The sequence below is a fragment of the Narcine bancroftii genome, chromosome 9 (assembly GCF_036971445.1).
Source record: "Narcine bancroftii isolate sNarBan1 chromosome 9, sNarBan1.hap1, whole genome shotgun sequence".
Lineage (NCBI taxonomy): Eukaryota > Metazoa > Chordata > Chondrichthyes > Torpediniformes > Narcinidae > Narcine > Narcine bancroftii.
The window spans coordinates 70,311,767-70,333,159 of record NC_091477.1 but is presented as its reverse complement, the minus strand read 5'-3'; the positions used below and the strand labels follow the sequence as shown (position 1 = coordinate 70,333,159).

Here is a 21,393-nt window from a genome sequence, read left to right as displayed (position 1 = left end):
CAACAGTAAATTTAATTTGTATTGTAATGTAGATAAATATTGGGAGAATTTGGTAAAATTAGAGTAGGTTACATACATACACAAATTTTAAAACAGATCTTATTTGAAATACTGAAGAATTCATATTCATGAACTTTACAGAAACTATGGAGAATGCTATGCAGATTTCACAAGTAGGTGCTAATTGAAATGACATCATAAAATGAATAGACCATTGTCTTGGACTGGAGACACTTTGGCTGTTTGCAAGGATCTACAAAGTGCTCACAAAAAGGTCACTCCTGGGTTCTTGTTTACCTAAAACAACAGATGGGAGCAAAAGACTAACTCCTATTTTTGCTGGAGAGGGTCAGGGGTTTTGCAAGTGAGAGAGTCACATGGGCTTTCTGGCAGTTGGTCTCTCAGAGAGACAGCTGAAGCAAGCAGGAAGCTTGTCCAGAGAGGCGGATGACTGGAAATGCTATCTGTCGGACGTTTCTCTTGGAATAAGTGGAACAGAAAGGGACTCTGTGTAGCCTGAAAGAAAGAGGTTATCATCTGGAGAACCCTGATGGGGCAAGATTCATCAGCAAGACATTGAGGTGACTAATGTTGGTACCTCAGTTGTGGAAATCCTGGAACAAATCTCTCTCTGCAAACCTCCAAAGAACTTTCCTGAGCAGTAAGCATTTACCTTTCGAGCACCAAAGCCTGATGAAATTCTGTGCACAGTATAAGAATTGCCTGCAACCAGTGAACTTGGAAGAAGGAGACGTGAGATTGAACTGTGAACCAAAGAACTTTTCTTAAATTTACAAACCCATCATACATGTGCACTTAGAATCAGAAGGGGGTTAATTTGGGTTAGTTAATAGAGATAAGTTAAAGTCTGATTCTGTTTTCATGTTTAAATATAATTAAAAATAATTTTAAGTAACCATTTGTCATGGTGAATATCTATTGCTGCTGGGTTTTGGGGACTTTTGGGCTCGTAACAGTATCCTGAAAACTGACCAAATTGATGAGTAATATTAATATAGCAGAAATTGGAGTTTGGATGATTTCTGACATTCCTCTCCTTTTTTGACCATCGTAACTTTAAAATATTGCAAGTTGGAACATTGCAAGTCAGGGTCTATCTGTAAAAGGGAAGCTGTGTTGCTTGAGAAAGGACATTTCATCTGTCCTGAATTGTGCTGAAAGCCAAAGTTTTGAAGGCAGAGAAACTTTGGTAGGTTTATCGTAAATGTCAGTATATAGCTTGTCACTTGAGATGGAGACAGATGTAGTCAGGGAAAGAAGTGTCAGAATTAATCCATGTGAATTTCAGAGCAAGGTGGAGATTAGTAGCAAAGTTAAGCTCTATCTGTCATTTCTCTGTCCATATCTATAACTGATCTATATCCTTTATTAGAAAGGGGTTGTAGTTTAAGAATTGGGAAATATTGTTTCAATTGTACAGGTGTTAGTTTCTGTGTTCCCTCTTTCTATTTAGTTAAAGTCAGTATATATTTTCATTAGAGACTGAAAAAAATTCAGTCAGCTAATTTCAGGGGTGAAGGTTGTCCTTTTGTTAAGAAAATTGATCTGATCATTTAAAAACTTAAATGTTTATGAATTTCTTCTTGCAAAGGGTGGTGAAAATCTGGATTTTTTTTCTCCCTATATGTTTTATGCAGGGTAGATCACTGGTTGTATTTAAAAGAAAAGTCAGTGTTTTTGAAATAAGTATCAAGGGCTATGGAGAACTTGCATGAGTAGTGGTGGGGCAATCAGCATGGTTGTGTTGCATTATGGGGCAAACTTTAGGAGTCGGTGGTTGCTGCTGTTGTCTTGTGTTTTGTGATCATGGTTTTCAAAAATAAAGCGGCACCCATTTAAAACAGGAGGAACCACAATGTGTTTGTTTCTTCGTAACTATCTCAAAGAGCAGTGAAAGTGGATATTTAAATGTTTTTAAGGTAATGGAAGATGAATTTTTGGGAAATGCAAAGATGTTGCAGCTAGATCAAGTGCTATCTTACCAAATAACAGAGCAGGCTGGTGTGAGTAACTTCATCAAATTTATATGGGAATATTTTGCCCTGGCATCTACAACCTCATCACACTGTTCATTCTGATGCAAATTGGTTTGCTGCCATTGCACCAGGACTATTACCAGGTTAAGGTCCTAAAATTGTTGTACTTTTGTTCCTTTTTCAGGTATTTATCCCCTACTATACCAAAGTACCAAACAGCTGAAATCAGTGGATGGAGAACCAATGCCTCTGATCCAGTAAGTGTAAAAACTGACTTTTTAAATTTAAACATATAGCACAGTAACAGGTCCTTTTGGCCAATGAGCCTGCATGGCTCCAAATACGCAGATTAATCTATGTTTTTGAATGGTGGGAGGAAACAGGAGCACCCAGAGAAAACCCACATAGACACAGGGAATGTACAAACTCCATGCTGACATTGCTGGATTTGAACCAGTCGCTAGCGCTGTTCAAAGTTCACATTTATTGTCAGAGTATAGACATGACATCATATACAATCCTGAGATTCTTTTTCCTGTGAGCCAGGCAGAATTTATAATTACTGGTAACTAAACTGCACTGAAAGAAATGAATACAAAATGTGCAAATACAGAAAATAAATATTCAGTAATAAATAATGAACAAGTTATTAAATGACTCTTAATGAGTCTGTTGTTAGGGTGTCTAATGTTGAGAGTAGCAGCTGTTCCTGAACCCAGAGGTATGAGTCTTGTGGCACCTGTACCTCTTTCTTGGCAGTGAAAACAGAGCATGTCCTGGATGGTTTGGATCCTTGATTGCTGCTGCTCTTTGATAGCATTGTTCCATGCAGATGTTCTCTATGGTGGGGAGAGCTTTACCTGTGATGCTGGGCTATGTGCACTATTTTGCAGGGCTTTTCTTTCAGTGTCCTCATTCCAGGTTGTGATCCAGTCGGTTAGCACACATTCAATTCCACATCTATAAAAGTTTGCCACGGATTCTGATTATATACCAAACCTCCTAGAAACTCCTGAGGAAATAGAGCAACTGATGTGCTTTCTTTATGATGGCATTAGTATGAGGGATCCAGGAAATGTCCTCTGAGATAGTGAATTTAATTTGCTCCTTCTCTCCACCTTTAAACCCCACTGATCACTGGATCGTACATCTCTGGTTTTCCTGTCCTAAATTCCACTATCAGCTCTTTAGTCTTGGTAATATTGAATGTGAGGTTGTTGTTTGTACACCAGTCAGCCAAGTTTTCAATTTCCCTCCTGTTTGCTGATACATCACCCCCTTTAATACAGCTCACTAGAAACATAGAATATTACAGTACAGAAACAGGCCCCTTTGGCCCTTCCAGTCCGTGCTGGACCATTTTTCTGCTGAGTCCCATTGACTTGCACCCAGTCCAAAACTCTCCACAACCTTCCCACCCATATATCTGTCCAAATTATTCTTAAATGTTAAAATTGAGCCACCATTCACCACTTCAACTGACAGCTTGTTCCACACTCTACCATTCTTTGTGTGAAGAAGTTCCCCCTAATGTTTCCCCCAAGCATTTCCATTGTCACCCTTAACCTGTGTCCTGTGGTTTGCATCTCACCTACCTTAAGTGGAAAAACCTTACATTTACTTTGTCTATCCTCCTGATAAGTTTAAATACCTCAATCAAATCTCCCCTTATTCTACGCTCCAGGGAATAAAGTCCTAATCTGTTTAACCTTTACCTGTAACTCAGTTCCTGAAGTCCAGGCAACATCCTATAATCTTCTCTGCACTCTTTCTATCTTACTGGTATTTTTCCTGTAGTTAGGTGACCAAAACAGCACACAGTATTCCAAATTTGGCCTCACCAATGTCTTGTACAATTTTACCTTAACATCCCAACTCCTATAGTCAGTACTTTGATTTATGGAGGCCAATATGCCAAAAGCTCTCTTTACAACCTGTTCTACCTATGACGGCACTTTCAGAGAATTATATATTTGTATTCCCAGATTCCTCTGTTCTTTTGCACTCCTCAGTGCTCTATCATATACTGTGTTTGTTCTTTTTGTTTGTCCTTCCAAAATGCAACACCTCACATTTGTCTGCATTAAATTCCATCTACCATTTTTCAGCCCATTTTTTCCAGCTGGTCCAGATCCCTCTGCTGTCCACAATGCCTCCAATCTTAGTGTCATCTGCAAACTTGCTATCCAAATACTTGATCTCTTAGAACACTTTCCAATAATTTACCTACTACTGAAGTCAGGCTTACTGGCCTGTAATTTCCAGGGTTAATTTTGGAGCTTTTTTTAAATAACGGAACAACACGAGCTACCCTCCAATCCTCTGGCACCACACCCATTGCTAAAGACATTTTAAATATTTCTGCCAGAGCCCCTGCAATTTCTATGCTATATCATTCAAGGTCTCAGGGAATATTTTGTCAGGTCCTGGGGATTTATCCTCCTTGTTTGCTTTAAGACAGCAAGCACTTTCTCCTCTTTAATCTGCATAAGTTCCATGACCTCACTGTTGATTTCCTTACTTCCCTCAACTCTGTGCCAGTTTCCTAAGTGAATACTGGTGCAAAAGGTACCCATCTCTTTTGGGTTCATACATAGCTGACCACTTTGATCTTCAAGGAGACCAATTTTGTCCTTTTTGCTCTTAAAATATCTATAGAAGCCCTTAAGATTTTCCTTCACATTGTCTGCCAAAACAGTATCATGTCTTTTAGCCTTCCTGATTTCTTTATTGGGGTTTTTCTTGCATTTTTTAATACTCCATGTACCTCATTTGCTCCAAGTTGCCGATACCTGTAAAACACTTCTTCTGAACTAGACCCCCAATATCCCTTGAAAACCAAGGTTCCATATGTCTATTAAGTTTGTCTTTAATCCTCACAAGATCATAAAGACTCCGTTCTCTCAAAAATTTTACTTTTGAAGGTCTTCCACTTACCTTGCACATCCTTACCTGAAAATAACATCTCAATCCAAGCATTTGGGATCCTTTCTTATTTCCTCAAAATTGGCCTTTCTCTAATTTAGGATCTCAACCATAATTAAACTGAAACTAATGGCATTATGATCACTGGACCCAAAATGCCCTCTACACAATGTCACCTGTCCTGTCTCTTTCCCTAATGTGAGATCCAGTATTGCACTCTCTCCAGTTGGTACCTCTATATATTAGAAGACTTTCCTGAACACATTTGACAAACTCCAAGCCATCCAGCTCTTTTACAGTATTGGTCAATATGTGGAAAATTAAAATCTACTATCACAACCTTGTGTTTCCTGCAGCTGTCTACTATTGCTTTACAGATTTCCAATTCTTATTGACTATTGGGCAATCTATAATACAATCCTATTAGTGTGGTCATGATTTTCTCATTCCTCAGCTCCACCCATATAGCCTCAGTAGACATGCCCTTTGGTCTGTACTGTCTGAGCACAGTCAACAGCCCTGGATTAGCTAGTCAACAGCAATACTGACACCATGATAGTTGGCAAAATCACAGACAACAATGATGAAGTGTATAGGAGAGAGATAGATCAGCTATTTGAATGATGTCACGACAACAACCTTGCACTCAGCATTAGCAAAATGAAGGAACTGATCGTGGGCTTCAGGAGGGGCAATCAAGAGAACAGAAATGAGTCCTCATTGAGGGGTCAGCAGTGGAAAGGGTTAAGAACTCCTGGGTGTCAACATCTCTGAAGATCTATCCTGGGGCCTCCATATTGATGCATTCAGAAGAAGGCTCGCCAACGGCTATATGCAGGAGATTAAGGAGATTTGTTAAGTCACCAAAGACTCTTACAAATTTCTTCAGGCATATTACTATCTGGTTGCATCACTATCTGGTATAGGGGTGCCAATGCACAGGACAGGAAAACGCTACAGAGAGTTGTGAACTCTGCCAGCACATCCTCAAGGACCCTCACCACCCTGGTCATGTCCTCTTCTGTTACCATCAGGAAGGAGGTGCAGGAGCCTGAAGATGAAAACTCAACAGTTCAAAAACAGCTTCTTTCCCTCTGCCATCAGATTTCTGAATGAACAATGAATCACAGACAGTACCTCACTTTCTCTTCTTTTGTACCAACTTGTATTTAAAAAAAAACAAACATAATTTATTGGAATATTTGCACCTGTCGCGCTGTTCCAAAGCAACGGATCATGACATTAAATTTGGATTCTGAGCGGCCTGCTCTGATTGGGTATTTGGAGGTAATGAAATCTGGGATCCAATTGTACAGTGGGGTATTGGGGCCCAAGTCTTAGATTTTGCAGGTTAGTTTTGAGGGAATGATAGTGTTTAATGCCAAACTGTGGTTGATAAAGAGCGTTCTTGTGTATGCATCTTTGCTTTCCAGGGTTTTGTGTAGAGCCAGTGAGATGGTATCTGCTGTAGACCTGTTTCTGAAGTAGACAAATGGGAGCTGATCCATATTTCTGCTCAGACAAGGGCTGATGTGCTTCAACGTCAGCCTCCCAAAACACAATCACTGCACCATCCAAATTATTTCCATTTTATACGAAATATTATCCCAAAACTGCAGTAATTCATGAGTACTGAATTTATCTGCCGCAATTAGGGGGTAACACAGTTGATGTTAGCGCATCATCTTTATAGTGCCAATGATCAGGACCTGGGTTCGAATCCCGCGCTTTCTGTAAGGAGCTTGTACATTCTCCCTGTGTCTGCTTGTGTTTTCCTTGATGCTTTTCATATTCTCCCACTGTTCGAAACTTACCAGGGCTGTAGGTTAATTGGATATAAATTGGGTGGCACGAACTTGTGGCCTGAAATGTCCTGTTACTGTGCTGTATGTTTAAATTTAAATTGCACTTTCTAATGAGTAACCTGGGGAGGGATGGGTGTGGCTGGGAATGGGAGAGCATTAAAAACAACTGAATCAATGTAGGGTTAGTGTGGTTTTGGTGGGCTGAAGGATATGTTTCAATGTTACATCTCTGGTTCCCACAACCTCTTCCTTTGTGCATTATATGGCTCCAGCTATTGAATTGTTTTCTCCTTGCTATTGACTTCAGTCTTACAAGGAGACCGATGCTGCATGTAGTCGAATGTATTGGCAGTCATTCTTGCCTTATTTCTGGAACTTGTCACTTTGCTCTTTTAGAATTGGACTATAATGAAGTCTGGAGCCAAGTGGTCCTGGCAAAATCTAACCAGACATCAGTTAGCAGATTTTGAATCTTTGGATGAAAGTGGATGAGAAAGGTTTAATCAGGATTCTAAACATATGTGGAAGTAATGTATAATTAAACCCCTGATTTGCAGATAAGGGAGTGAAACACGTAAGTCTGCAGATGCTGTGATTGTAGTTAAAACACACAAAAATGCTGGAGCACCTCAACCAGTCTCACAGAGTCCATGGGAGGTAAAGATGTATTTACTGACGTTTCGGGCCTGAACCCTTCTTCAAGGAATAAACAAAAAACAGGAAGGCAAAAGAACAAAAGATTTTTATTCTTGTGCCTTCCAGTTCTTTGCTTCTTCCTTGAAGAAGGGCTCCTGTCTGAAACGTTGGTTATCTATCTTTATCTCCCATGGATGCTGAGAGACTGGCTGAGGTCCTCCAGCATTTCTGTGTGTTTTTGAAAATGTGGGAGTCAAGAAAGTAAAACTCTGGGATGCATCATGTAAGAGCACAAATTATGCAACTTTTGAATTCTATGTGGATGGTTGATGCACCAATAACTCAATAATTGTTGAATGGTGGCATGAAGACAGGGGGAACCTGATTTCTACAGATGCAAGGCATTGTTTGAGCCATTGACTAAACAGCTGATTTCGCTCTTTCTCCTTGTGGTGATGTAATTTGGTTAATCCAGGGAAGGACTTTAAGATGGAATAGGGTACAATTTAAAGGGGCACATTTCTGCAGAGGTTGGTAGATATGTGGAGCGAGGTGCCAGAGGAAATGTTGAGGTGAGTGGAATTGCAATATTTAAAATATTTGTACAGACATGATTAGGAAAGATTTAATAGGTAATGGGCTAACGACAGACAAGTGGGGTAGCTTGGATAGACCTCTTGGTCGTTATGGACCAATTGGGATAAAGGGCCTGTTTCCAAGCTGTGACTTCATTGTCTGACTAATTAAAGTTGCATTCAGGTTGAGATTTGATTTTTCTCAATTAAGCCTAGAAAAATGGTCCCTGAATTTGGTGCTCTTAATTACAGCTATCTTTTCACATTGCACAATGAAACTCAATAAAACTGGCCCCAAATTTCATTTAAAAATGACAGTCTTTTTTTCTGAATTTTGGTAAACTTCAGGTGAGCCATAAGAGATGGTAAACTGCAGGTTTCTTTTTGTTAAAGCAGTCTTTTGTAGATATTTGAATAGAGCAATTTTTTGAGGTTGCATTTTTTTTTATTCAGGTTAGCACATCTGTGGGAGATGACCTAATTACAAGCAATGACTCCATGACAAGTATTCATCTTTTTAATTGTGATAAAGGAACAGAACCAGACTCCAGTTCAGACCAATCAGAATTAGTCCACTTTAGTGAAGGTACTCCCAAAGAAGCATTCACATTTCGGCAAATAGAAGAGTGTACCAGTCTAGAACAAAATGAAAATGAGATCCCAGGAGCTTCTTCCAGCAACGCACAGAATGATGGCGATAAGGAAGATGTACCACTTAAAAAGTTGAAGAGGAATTCAATTAATTGTAATGAAGATAGGTTGGATTCCACAATTGTGCCAATTCTAACTCATAAACTTGAGCATGCATGCACAAGTGCAGGATGTTGTAATTTAAATAATGTAGACTATGCAACAGTCCAAAATTTGATGCAAGATAAAGGTATAGAACAAGACATTTTAAACCAGAGTCTCTTTCCAGCAACAGTTGTGAAAAGAAAAGCATGCAATTCCTCAGTTTCTGCACCAATTTCTGTTGTTGTTAAAAAGAGAAAAATTACTTTTGATGAACCCAGTCAAATTTTCAATGAGAATCTTGCTAACTGGGAGAGAGAACATGTTGAAAAGTGTAGAATGGAAGAGCAGGATCGATTGCTAGCCTTGAAACTACAAAAAGAACTTGATAAAGAGTCGCAAACTATTAATAGAACAAGGGGAACGCCTGATGAATATTTGCTTCGGACTAAGAAATTGCCTACAAATTGTGAGGAAAAAATGCTTGAAAAATGTAAAACTGCACTGGCTGCACCAAAGGACTGTCGAGTCAGCAGAGGCTCCCAGAGATCAGACTCCGGCACCTTGGAACTCTGTAACAAGCAAGCCATGTTCAAGAATAATTCATCCAAAACATCTAGACAGAAAAGTAGAATCTTGCAGGATCCAACAAAACCATTTTTTAATCAAAAGGACCGATATCAGAGACCATTTGCTTCTATGGATGCGAACACTGCAGCAATGATTCCGGTTAGTGAACTGAGAAACCGTACAAAACAGCAGACTATTGTTAATATGTTTCAGAAATATAAGCCTTAATAGGCTTGTGCAAAGAACTTGACCACCATTTTGGCTTGTTAACAGTGCCTGGTTTTGAATTTAAGGTTGGTTTCTTGTTTTCCCAAAAGTCTTCAGAAAAGCTTTAGAATACATGGAGGGCTCCAAATGCCTTATTTAACTTTAATGGAGTAGTTTTAAGGACCTTTATCACAAACTTAATTTTCATTTTCACATAGTTTATTGGCATTCAGGTAATTGTAAATGGTTTGAAGTTCTTTAAAAGTATCTTAATGCTACTACAATGGGAAAAAAAAACAGTAAGTTTGTATGCCTGTTCAGTGCAGTTTGGTTCTTGTAATAAATAAAAGATTACATGAGATTTGATTGTTTCATTACTGAATCCCAACACCAAATATTGATTTGCAGTACATTTTTCAAACAGCTGAAATTTAACAGCTTGGATATTTCTGTAGGCTATAGAAAATGAAGAGCTATATGCATTGTTGGAGTTTGGGGGTAAATTGGCATTCTGAAAATCTCAGACGATTGCTATAATTGCAGTTTTTGTGAAGTGGACAGATTAATCACATTTTCAGAATAGATTTTATCTGAGGTGGAAGATAAAAATGGAGATCAAGAAATAAAGCAGATTTGTTTTTAATTTTGGGAAAACTGAATATAAATGAGCAGTGGAACTGTGTCTGTGAGTCTGAAAATTCTGAATCCCACTACCATCCCAGTGCTTTGAATTGTTAGTCACATGTACCAAAATAGTGGAAAATGTTGTGTGGTATCTATCTATGCATCAACCCACACTTGAGTGTAGGAAATAATGCACAAAATAAAACCAGGTGCCGAATCTTGTGTGGAGAAAAGAATAGCTTTAAAAAAAGTCCATGTGCTGTAACGAAGTAGCGTTTGTGTGATCAAGAGATTGTTTTTACTTGTGCCTATTCCAGACTCTCAGGAAGAAAACTGTCCTTGAATCTGGCGGTAACAGTGAGAAACTTTGGCATTGAATAAACTCTCACGGTCATGTGGAAAGCAAGCACACTGCACGCATATATAGCAACAGAGGTTGGTATTGAAGCCTGTAAGGCAGCAGCTCCAATAGGTGTCTTGCAAAAGTAGATCATTGCTGGGTGTAAGTTACAAAACTAATTTCCCACCACCATTGGGAGTACCTTCAGCAAGACTACAGAGGTTCGTGAAGACAGTTCTCGGCTAGTTTGGGATAGACAGTAAGTGATGGTTTTATTTGTGGAAGAATTTTATATTTGCCAATGTTATATATAAGAAAAGCTACCATGACTGCTTTAAAGCAAATTTATTAAAGCCCTGAGAAAATGTTTGAAGAGCTTGCTGTGTCCTTGAAACTCTCCAAATTGCCATTACTTTGACATATCAAGGTTTCCAACAATACCTTTCTGAATAGTGTTTACAGTGTTGGGAAGGGAACAACTCTAGCACTGAAGAGCTCACTCCAAGTATTAAGAGAATCCATTGAGATTTTGTGCTGTAAGATGAGGAGGTGGGAATTGAACCTCAACCCTCTTGCTGCAGAGCCTAGTGCTGCATGGTTAACAAAATGCATTCCTGGAAGAATTAACTGCTGTTATCGTGAACAAAAAAGTCCCCTCTTCCAAGATCATCCAAAGGGAGTTATAATTAGGACACCCTCAAAATCTGGTCCATGTGATTCAAAGAAATACGAAGAACCACAAAGCACAAGATTCCACAGCAACAATTAATGTACAATGATGCATTGCAAAGAGAGAATTTGAGTTGGCACTGTATAGGAGTGCTGTGGTCAAACCAGATTACAATTCAGAGTTATGTTGTTGATAATTTGTTGGTCCCAGAAGAAATAAAGACTGCAAGGGACTGTGCAATGAAGTGACTTAATTTAATTAAGCCCAATGCGATCACAGAGTTCTTGCAAAAATTAAACAATTTAAAGAGTCTAGTTTCAATGCCATAAAGTGATACGACCATGATTATACTTGGGAATATCAAAGTTACATTTGTTAAAGCCATTTTAACAGGATAATTTGCATGTCTAATTGATTGTAATTCCAAAGTCCATGAGATACTGCTGCAGGAATAGTCCATTCAACATGATTATGGCTGATCTACCTCAACATTTTGTTGCTCATTTATCAACCCATGAGGCCTCGAATTTCCAGATATCTATCAGTCTTCTCTTTGAAGAAAATAATTGGCCAGGTAGAAAACTCCAGACTCTCTGCCCTCCTTGTTTTATGTCTCAAAAGATTTGCCTCTTATTCTGACCTTTGGTACTCCTCTCTAGCCAAGGAAAATGTTTTTCCCTGCATCCATCCTGTAAGAATTTTGTCCACTTCATAAAGGTTATTTCTCTTTTTTCTAAACTGTAATGAATGTTAAGATAGTCGTCTCAATCTCTCCTTGTGTGACAAATCCAAAATCCCAGGAAACAATCCAGTGTATCTTGTGGAGGTAGCACTCCCCTGGAATATCTGCTCCGTTGTGTCAATGGAGATTCTACAATGTTCCAGCTGTGCAGGTACATCCAGCCAAACCACACTGATGATTTTCAGCATTAATTTTGTTCTCATTGAATAAGATATTCAAGATTTGCTATCTTAATTTGATGGAATCTCTCGAGTCTCTCTAGTGACTTAATAATGGGCATTTTCTAGTACAATTCCTGAAACACACTTGGCATATTATGGTAATTTAACATCTACTATTGTAGTTAGTGTATCTTGTCAAATAGTTTGGCTGCAACAAGTATGTATTTTGGTTTATTTTTACTTGTATGTGACCAACTGTAAGTTGTTACTCAGGCAGCAAGGATTGTTAATTTTGTACAGGTATGTGCCGCTTAATGTCTGTTTTGGCAATGGCCGACCGCAAATACGTCTATGGTCCCATAATAATTCAGTTACTGTGAGCAAGTTTACAGCAATTTAGAAAAGGCGGTCACTAGCTATAGGAAATTGTATGCCATAATACCTAAACTAATCCCATTGCCCGGCACTCTCCCCACAGCCCTGTATCAGTCCCCAAACTGATCCCTACTTACAAATAACAAAGTTCCACATGCAAACTAGTCAAAATGTAAAACCAGAATGATTCAGATCCAAGGTGAAACAGCACACTGGATATAAAATATGAGACAACAGATAATAAATGGGAGCTTCAGTAGCCTGGAAGGATGCTTGCAGGGAACTTCTGCGGAGGTGATTTTCAAAATTACTAGCTTTTGGTTTTGATTCTCCTTGCTTTTGATTTAAATGTTTGAAATTATGATATAAGAAACCTGCAAGTAATTATATAAAAATGGCTGTATGATCAATGGAGAAAGAAGGTAGATGTGAGTGCAGTGAATGAACAAATGGAATTGGAGTAGAAGTAATCCATGAGGGGAGTTCAAATGAGGCAATAGACAGTGAATGGTATTGAAGAAGCTCGGACGATGTTCATGGACCCTGAAAGTTGGAACATGGATAGGTGAATGTCGAACCTGGATAGTTGTCTTATTTTCTGTATTTTAATCAATTACAGGTTATGATCAAATTTCAGCAAACACAACTTGAGTGACAGGAGTACTTCAGTGCAATTTTGTTCACTTTTCAGGTCATGATGCCTTTGAAAAGTGGTGAAATATGGCTATTCCTCAGAGTTGTGGAATTTAAATCATAGGGAGGACTGCTTTTTGTGTGTTATGTTGATCCTCCTATTTCCTTCTCAGGAGGTCCAAACAAGCTCTCACAGCAACCCCACTTAATTTCTATTTTTTTTCCTCATGCCTAGATCTCTGATCGAAAGTCAGTGCAATTTGCAGTGGCTAATTCATTTAACAGCCAGTGGGTTTTTTGTTTGTGATGTGGTGGAACAAGGAGCACAGATGAACCAATGCCATTTCAGAACATACAAACTCTCCCCAGACAGCATCAAAAAATCATTGAGCAGGATCACTGGATCCATCAGACAACTTTATTACTAAGATAAGGTACACCAACTACAATAGTAAAAATTTAAATTGCCACATGCAAGACAAACATCAAAGGGTAGATAAATATCCACAGTTACAGGTGGTGCAAGAAAAATTGTATAGTTTTGCTGCAAGATCATTTGGTCTAATTGCAGTAATACAAGGATGTTTAAGAGCCTGTTGGATAAAACAGTTCTTGAACCTGGAGATGGATTTTGGGCTTCTGTACCTTCTGCCTGAAGAGAGCTACTCGAATAGATTGTGACCAAGGGTGATGGAGATACTTTGATGTTGACTGCTTTCGTGAGGCACCGCCTGACATAGATGCTTCAAATGGACAAGATCATTGCTCGTGATGCACTTGGCTAGATTTGCCACTTTCTACAGCCTTTGTGGCACTGCCATTAGATTGCTGAATGAGCAATGAACCACAGGCACTACCTGACTTTGAAGTTCTTTTTCTTGCCCTGTTTTTATTTATTTTGGAAGTTGGCTTTTAATTAAATCCATCTATTATGGTGCTGCAAAACAACAAATTTCATGACAATAAATTCTGATTCTTCTGCATTTCTGGGCACTTGAATTTCTAAACCAGACTGGATCATCCGATGCAACCAGGGCAAGTAATAAACATAGCTGTCATTCTTCATGAAACCCCAGAAAATAGGCAGTCCTGTTGTACATAACAAGAAAATGGAAATAAAAGCATATTTAGGCTAAGAAAAATTAAATCAAGTTTACTACATATGAAAAGAACCCCACCTCCCCACAACTGAACCAAAAATGTAGAAGCCAACAGGAAGCAGTTGTAATACAGGTACTTCAAAGCATTTTGCAGACCATCTGCATTCAGTAATCTGGAACGATCCTGAACTTCTGGTTGTCCACCACTTTAATTCTCTTACCCCAACCTCCTCTCCCTGCACCCTCCACTGCCCTCCCCCACACTAACTGATCTGCATTGTTATAACAATGCTGAATTCAAACTAGAAGAATAATGCCTCAAACTGGTTGTGTTCCAGCTTTTCACACTGGAAATCAAATGTATTGCAACTTAAGGTAACTTGGTGACACTTTATTGGTTTCAGAAGTGGTTAATTTTCCTAGTCATCCATTAGTTTTTTCCCCATTAGTACTCCATGACTTGTTTTGCATGCTTTACAGACCCAAAAGCAAAACACTGCACACAGTATCTTCTCACTACCATAGAAATGAAATGATAGAAATGAAACCATCCCTACCTCTCCATCTTCTCTACAATTTAAAATAATTTTCTGTCTGACCTGCTGAGTGTTTCCATCACTTTTTAAATTTATGGGCATCCTATCAACCACCCGAAACCTTTATTTTTTCTGTTTTTGGTCGACAAGCTGCAATGTGCATTATCTACAAAATGTATCATGACCAGGCCACTCCAAAAGCACCTCCAAAATCGATGACCTTGGTGGCCAAGAAGCATCAGGGTCATGGGCTCTTCATAGTTCCAGGATTTAGACCTAGTAACTTTGTTTCCAACAACATTGTGCAAGTACCTTCACCTGAAGAATTGTAGTGGTTCAAGGAGACTGTTCCTTGTCCCAAAGGAGTTTGTGGGTGGGCAATGAATGCTGGAATAGCCAGTGCAATCAGATCAAAAGGAGCAATTCTTTCCATTGGTAGGATTAGAATTTTATTTTTCACCCAGAGCCAATGTGCTCTGGAACTCGATGACTGAAACATGGTGGAGACAAAACTCTTACTTGTATTCAAAACGTACATTTGAGAATTACAGACCAAGAAATGGGATGTGAAAACATTTTGAATAGTACAATACATAAGTGCTGGAGGAGCTTAGGAGGTCATGCAGCATCCGTTGAAAGCAATATGCAGTTGCTGTTTTGAGCCTCAGCCCTTCAGGAATAATGAGAGTTAGTCTCAGAAATCTCTCAGATTTTTCACTGGATTGATCTTAAATCAGGTGAAACTTTTTAAATATTTGTAGTTTTCTGAGACCTTGGATTTACAAGTCGTTACATTGTACACGAGATATGCTGCTTGTCTTCTGGGCCAGTTAACTCACACCTTTACAGTCCCAGGGATCAGGACTGGGCTTCGAATCCCGCGCTATCTGTACATTCTCCCCGGGGGCTCTGGTTTCCACCCACCGTCCGAAACGTACCGGGGTGTAGGTTAATGGGGTGTAAATTGGGCGGCACGGACTCGTGGGCTGAAGGGATCTGTTACCTTGCTGCAGGTCTAAATTTAAATACAAACTTGGTCATGAAAATGACATATTTGACTGCCATCAAGTATTACCTCTCTTTTACATTTATTATTCTTTCTGAAATGATTTAATATATGTTATTGGAGTTTTTTAAAAATAAAAGCACTTGTTGACAATCAACTCATTAAAGATGTTCCCAATGAAATGTTTAATAAAATAATCCCGAATAAAGCAGGAGAAACTCTCTGTAGTGGCAGGTGGGGTGGGAGCCAGAGCCACCAAGTTCCTCTACTCCAAATGCAACGAGCTCGCTCTTTTTTGCCCAAGCCCGGCCTTTATTTGCATGCAGCGCCCTGATTGGCTAATGATGTAACACTTTCTATTCAAGCCCCCTTTTTTTTTTGCCTTGAGTAAATATGTCGGCGGGAACCCTCGAACTGACAAGCGCTACCCGCACGCAGTCGCGCAGCCTGTGACTCCCGGGGTACATCGCGCCCGGCTCCCTCGCGCTCGCAGCCTATTGCCGCTCGCGACTGTCCAATCGGATGCAAGCAACTGATGTCAAGGCAGAGACGGAGGTGAGAGGTTGTGTTTGTTGGAGGGAGTGCGCCTGCGTGGGCGCTCGGTGTAAGATGGCGGCGGTTGGTGATGGAACGGGGTCAAGTGGGTCGGCGCTGCAGGGGTTAATTCGCCAGTTCACAGCCATTACAGGTAAAACGACAGGAGGACCGACTGTGCCCAGCGGGACGGGGCGTGCGGTCAGGCCTGCGGGCTTCGGGAAGGATAGCCGAACCTGCGGAGATAAGGTTGGCGCCTGGGCCAGAGACAGGCCAGGTCGCTGGAGCCATAGCTCAGTCTTGCTGTTGCACGGCGGATGCTGGGGGAGTAGGGCAGCCGAGGCTTATGCAGGGTTAACAACTCCCACCGCATGCACTTTACATCCTTTGACGGTTTGATGTCCTAAACCCTACCTTCTGTCTCTCGTTTGGTAACCACGCCCACTGAATAAATCCTGTCCAGAGTTGGGTTTTGCACCCCTAATTTACCCATGCCATCTTAACACGAATGGATATCCCTATCATCTTCTCCCTCACTAACTACTGAACCTATCAATTGGTTGCAACCATCCTGACTCTATTTTGTGTTTTATTAGCAATGTTAGGAACCTGAAATAAAAATCAAGTGCTGAAACTACTCGAATGCAGACTGGGCTTGTCAGCAACTTTGTTTTCATTACAACCTTTTCCTGCTGTGCCTTGCTTTCATTGATGTATTCATGCCATTTCTCCATTCTAGCCACTTGCAGAGTTTCTGTTCTCATCCCTTAACCAAATGCAGACCCTTTGTCTTTACTCTGCTGTATGTGCTTGGTTCCTGTTTCCCTCTTTTTGTTTTCTTCCTACCCCACCCCAGCCCAACGGTGGAATGGTATTCACCGATGCTTGCCCCTCGACCCACTGCACAGTTGGTATGATGTTGCTTCCCTCCTGAGAAATTGTGTGGTGTTGAGGTCCTGCTGTCTTTCTATTGGCTACAATATTGTGAGGCTCTTTGGCTCATCATCCCTAAAGAGTCCATTGTGCCATTTTGTGCTGCCTGCACATTTTCACTTGTTCCTGTTCTCTACTTCAGTCCTTTCCATACCATGTCCAGTGCACTGTGGTACTTCTGCTTGCATCTACAGGCTTATTAAGGGGAGAGGTGTTATCCCCTTTTCTGCGTCTCATTCACTAGTTTGATCAATATAGTGATTTCCCCACTTCCTGGATTCATTATGAAAGAGGTACCATTCTTCTCTAAATGCAATTTCCTGAGCCTGGTGCAGTGCACACTTCAATGTGTCTCTTGGAAGACTGATGACCTGTCTTTGTGCATAATGTAGCTTACCATATTTTAACAAATACATGAGTATGATTGTAATTTAGCCTTCCATCAGTTGCCCATGATTCAGTACTAATTCTGCAGCTTTCTAACATGGACTGCAAAGTTACTTACTCGAGGTCTCCTGCTTGTTGCATTGTAATTATTTGATTTTGGGTTGCAGCAGTCCTCTGTAGTGTGTACTTATTAAATAGTCAGAGAGGAGACAGTTGTTCAGGCCTTATGATCATGGTATCATTGCTCAACATTTCCCACATTAATGCAGTGTTAATGCTTTTGAAATGGTAAGCACTCAGTTCTAATGATAGTTGTCCACAAGGAAAATTGGAAATACCTCTCCAGGATTCTTATTGTATTTTGGACATTTTTTAAAATACCTTTTGACATTGCGATGATTGTTCAAGTTAATAACCAGCTAAGTTCCTCTCAGGCTCCCTGTTCTTTTTGTTTTTTCTCCTCTATGGTTTTAAACAATGTTTAAATTTTAATATTGCTTGCACACCCTTGACCCATTACCTATAGCCTCACTCTGGATAATTAATTGAAAGCTGGAATGCTATTGGGTCTCATAATCTTTAGAAGAGATCTACTAGTAAACATGTTTCCAAAAAGATCAATTGTAACCTGGTGGGATCAAATGATAATCTATCAATTTACCATTTCGACTTTTAATGTAATGTAGAAATACTTTGTCGAAAGCTGTCTTAAAAAAAACCAGTCAGATGTTGTCAACAATTCACTCTTATCCACTAATTTTACAAAAATCAAGTTTGAAACATTCAGTCTTTCTATCTCTCATGAGTTGCCATGTCAGATTTATCATGTATAATAACTTGTGGAGCTTTGTGATGTTAAATGGAGAAACATAGGACTTGCTCTTGGATTTGGAAGGCTGAATATGTCATGTCAGATTGCTTCCCTGCTAGAACTCCGGATGGAGTTTGGAATATCTTGCTATGATATCCCCAGATTTCAAGTTCTTAGTACGTAGAGATAAGATTGACTTGTGCACAAATTAATTGTCTGATTAAAATCTTGCCTATCTGTTGATTCAAAGCAAGATCATGAAGGCCAATGTATCTCACTCATTTTTTTTTCCAGAGCAAACGTGAGTGAGAGCCCTTCGACCTCTCTAAAATAGCCAATACAGATTATTGGCTATTACTGATTTTATAATAGACTATAATGAGCTCAATGGTCTAATTCTGCTCCAAAGACTTGTGGTCAGAGAATAAAAGGGCATTCCTTTAGAACAGAGATGCAGGGGAATGTCATCAGTCAGGGGATGTGAATCTATGGAATTCATTGCAATATACAGCTGTGCAGGTTATCATCAGGTATATTTAAAGCAGAGGTTGATAAATTCTTGATGAGTAAAGGCATTAATCAATGTAGGGAGAAGGCTGAAGAATGGGATTGAAAGAAAAATGCATCAGTCATGATTTCCTCACAAATATAAGATCGCTGGAGAAGAAAATGGATTACCTGAGGCTCCAACTGAGCCAGATAGAACTGCAGGGCTGCTGTGCCCTGGTGATTACAGAAACTTGGCTCCCAGACTCCATTTCCAGACTCAATGAGCCAACTTGATGGCCTTATCTCCTTCAGGGCAGACAGAGATGCTGGTGTTGCTGGCAAGACTCAAGGAGAGGGACTGTATTTACATCAGTGAGAACTGGTGCACAAATGTGTCTATTGTAAAGACCTTCTGCTCAGCATAGATAGAGAAACCGATGGGTTGCTTGCTCAGAAAATTCTTGGCCACAGTGATTGCCACAATTTACATTCAACCTTTGGCAAAGGAGGGAGAAGCAATGAAGGAGCTTTATGGTGCTATCTGTGAAGCCCAGACATCCCACCCTGATAGTGCCATGAATGTAGCTGGTGAATTGAACTACACCAACCAGAAAACAGTTCAACCACAGCTACAATAGAATGTCCACTTTGCCACCAGAAGAGAAAACATCCTAGATCAGGTGTATGCCAAAGTATCTGGCGTGTACAAGGCTGGTCCTCATCCCATCTTGGTTTCTAGGATCTCATATCAGCCCTGCTAACCCTGGCATACAGACTGTGGCAAAATGAAGAAAGCCAATTCACAGGGTGATCAGGGCACAGAAGCACTACAAGACTGCTTTGAGACTACAGACGAGCAGTTTCAGACAGGTGGCCCCTTACAAAAACCAAGTAAGCATCGACAAGTGCGTGAGTTCAGTGACTGGCTACATTACAGCACAGTTGGCATAGCAGTTCGAATCCCGCGCTGTCTGTCAGGAGTTTGTACATTCTCCCCATGTCTACATGGGTTTTCCCTGGGGTCTCCAGTTTCCTCCATTCAAAATGTACTGGGGGGGGGTATAGGTTAATTCTTTCTTTTTCAATCTTTTTATTGATTTTAATATACCATAAACAATGCATAGCGAGAATAAGGATACATAATTAAAAAGATTAAATATAGAACAATCTGTACATAATAATATCTTCATCTCCCCATACTTGATCAAAGAGAAAAAAAGCAAAGAAAAAAAATTCTCGTTCTAGTAAAACCCCTTGTACTAATCTAATAAAGAAAACAAAAAGCGAAAACACTGGAAAGCCTTGGATCAGGGTTCATCAAACATAAGAAGCCTGGTCCTCATCCAAAAGAAAAACTTAAGAAGGGACAATAAATCAAAGAAAATGTTATAAATTATATTATACAAAAATATTGTATGAATGGAGCCAAGTTTCTTCAAATTTAACAGGGGGTGTCAAACAGAGAGTGGTTTGAGAAAACCATTGAACTTTAGTAGATGGAGTGGGGTCCTTCCGTTTAAGAAGAATTGCTCTCCTCGCCATCAGGGTGATAAAAGCCATCATCTGATAAGCTGAAGCCAGACAACAACCTACATCTACTAGATTAATTGAGTGTAAATTGGGCAGCATGGACTCATAGGCAGAAATAGCCTGTTAACATGCTGTATGTATAAATTTAATTTAAAAATTTTAAATTAACAAGTGTATCAATGATGTCATGGCGATCAAATGCTACACAACCAGGGTTAACCTGTCACCATGGGTGGACATAGTCGTCCGTGCACTTCTCTGAGCTTGTGATGCTGCCTTCAGGGAGGGGTTAAGATGGCACTAAGAACAGCCAGGGCTGAGCTCTCTCATGCAATCCGGAAGGCAGAGCATGGGTACTCACAGAAATTCCACGACAGCTGTGCAACATTGGTGACATGAAGTGCATGTGGCAAGGGATTAAAACTAAAAGACCACAAGACAACCTTGCGAGGCAAAGACTCCCTTGTACCTCCCTTCCAGGCAGACTGATCATCTTCTATGTACTGTTCTATGAGAAAACAGGCAGACGCCGAAGAAAACTCTGTCTTCCCCTGATGAATGGGCCCTTTGCATAGCTGCGGCTGAAGTTAGGTGAACCCGATCCCAGATGAACCCACAGAAAGCAGTGGGACAAGACAACATACTTGGTTGGGTATTGAAGGACTGTGCAGACCAACCGATGGAGGTCCTTATGGACATCTTCAACAAGTCACTGCAGCAGTCCATTGTCACAGAGGGTTTCAAGACAGCCACCATCATCCTGGTACCAAAGAGGATGACAGTAGCGGGCTTCAATGATGAAGTGGCACTGACTTCCACCACTATGAAATGCTTTGAGCATCTGGAATGCATCAGAGCACACCTTCCAGAGACACTGGCCCCATTTGAAATCACCTATAGAAGAACCCGTTCCACTGATGATGCAATAGCCTTGCCGCTCCACTTTGTCCTGACCCAACTGGACCAACCTCATACTCTAGGCTCCTGATTTGTTGACTTCATCTTGGTTTTTAGTGCAATCATTCCCCAGAGGCTGGTGGAGAAGCTGGGACTCAACACCCCTCTCCTAACAGAA

At 40.2% G+C, this 21,393-nt stretch overlaps 2 protein-coding genes across 4 annotated transcripts in view; both read left to right on the top strand.

The window, feature by feature from the left end:
- rnf168 (ring finger protein 168) overlaps nucleotides 1-9,808 on the top strand; it is a 33,606-nt gene extending 23,798 nt beyond the window's left edge. For both annotated transcript variants that reach the window (XM_069896371.1, XM_069896372.1), the window contains exons 5-6: nucleotides 2,182-2,254; nucleotides 8,392-9,808. In XM_069896371.1, the coding sequence (XP_069752472.1) occupies nucleotides 2,182-2,254; nucleotides 8,392-9,468 (1,150 nt within the window). In that variant the 3' untranslated portion in view covers nucleotides 9,469-9,808. The remainder of the gene's footprint in view (nucleotides 1-2,181; nucleotides 2,255-8,391) is intronic.
- Nucleotides 9,809-16,208: 6,400 nt separating this feature from the next.
- Nucleotides 16,209-21,393, top strand: part of ubxn7 (UBX domain protein 7) — a 119,289-nt gene continuing 114,104 nt past the window's right edge. Inside the window, exon 1 of one of the 2 annotated variants that reach the window (XM_069896370.1) lies at nucleotides 16,209-16,322. In XM_069896370.1, the coding sequence (XP_069752471.1) occupies nucleotides 16,244-16,322 (79 nt within the window). In that variant the 5' untranslated portion in view covers nucleotides 16,209-16,243. The remainder of the gene's footprint in view (nucleotides 16,323-21,393) is intronic. The other variant, XM_069896369.1, reaches the window with a different exon arrangement.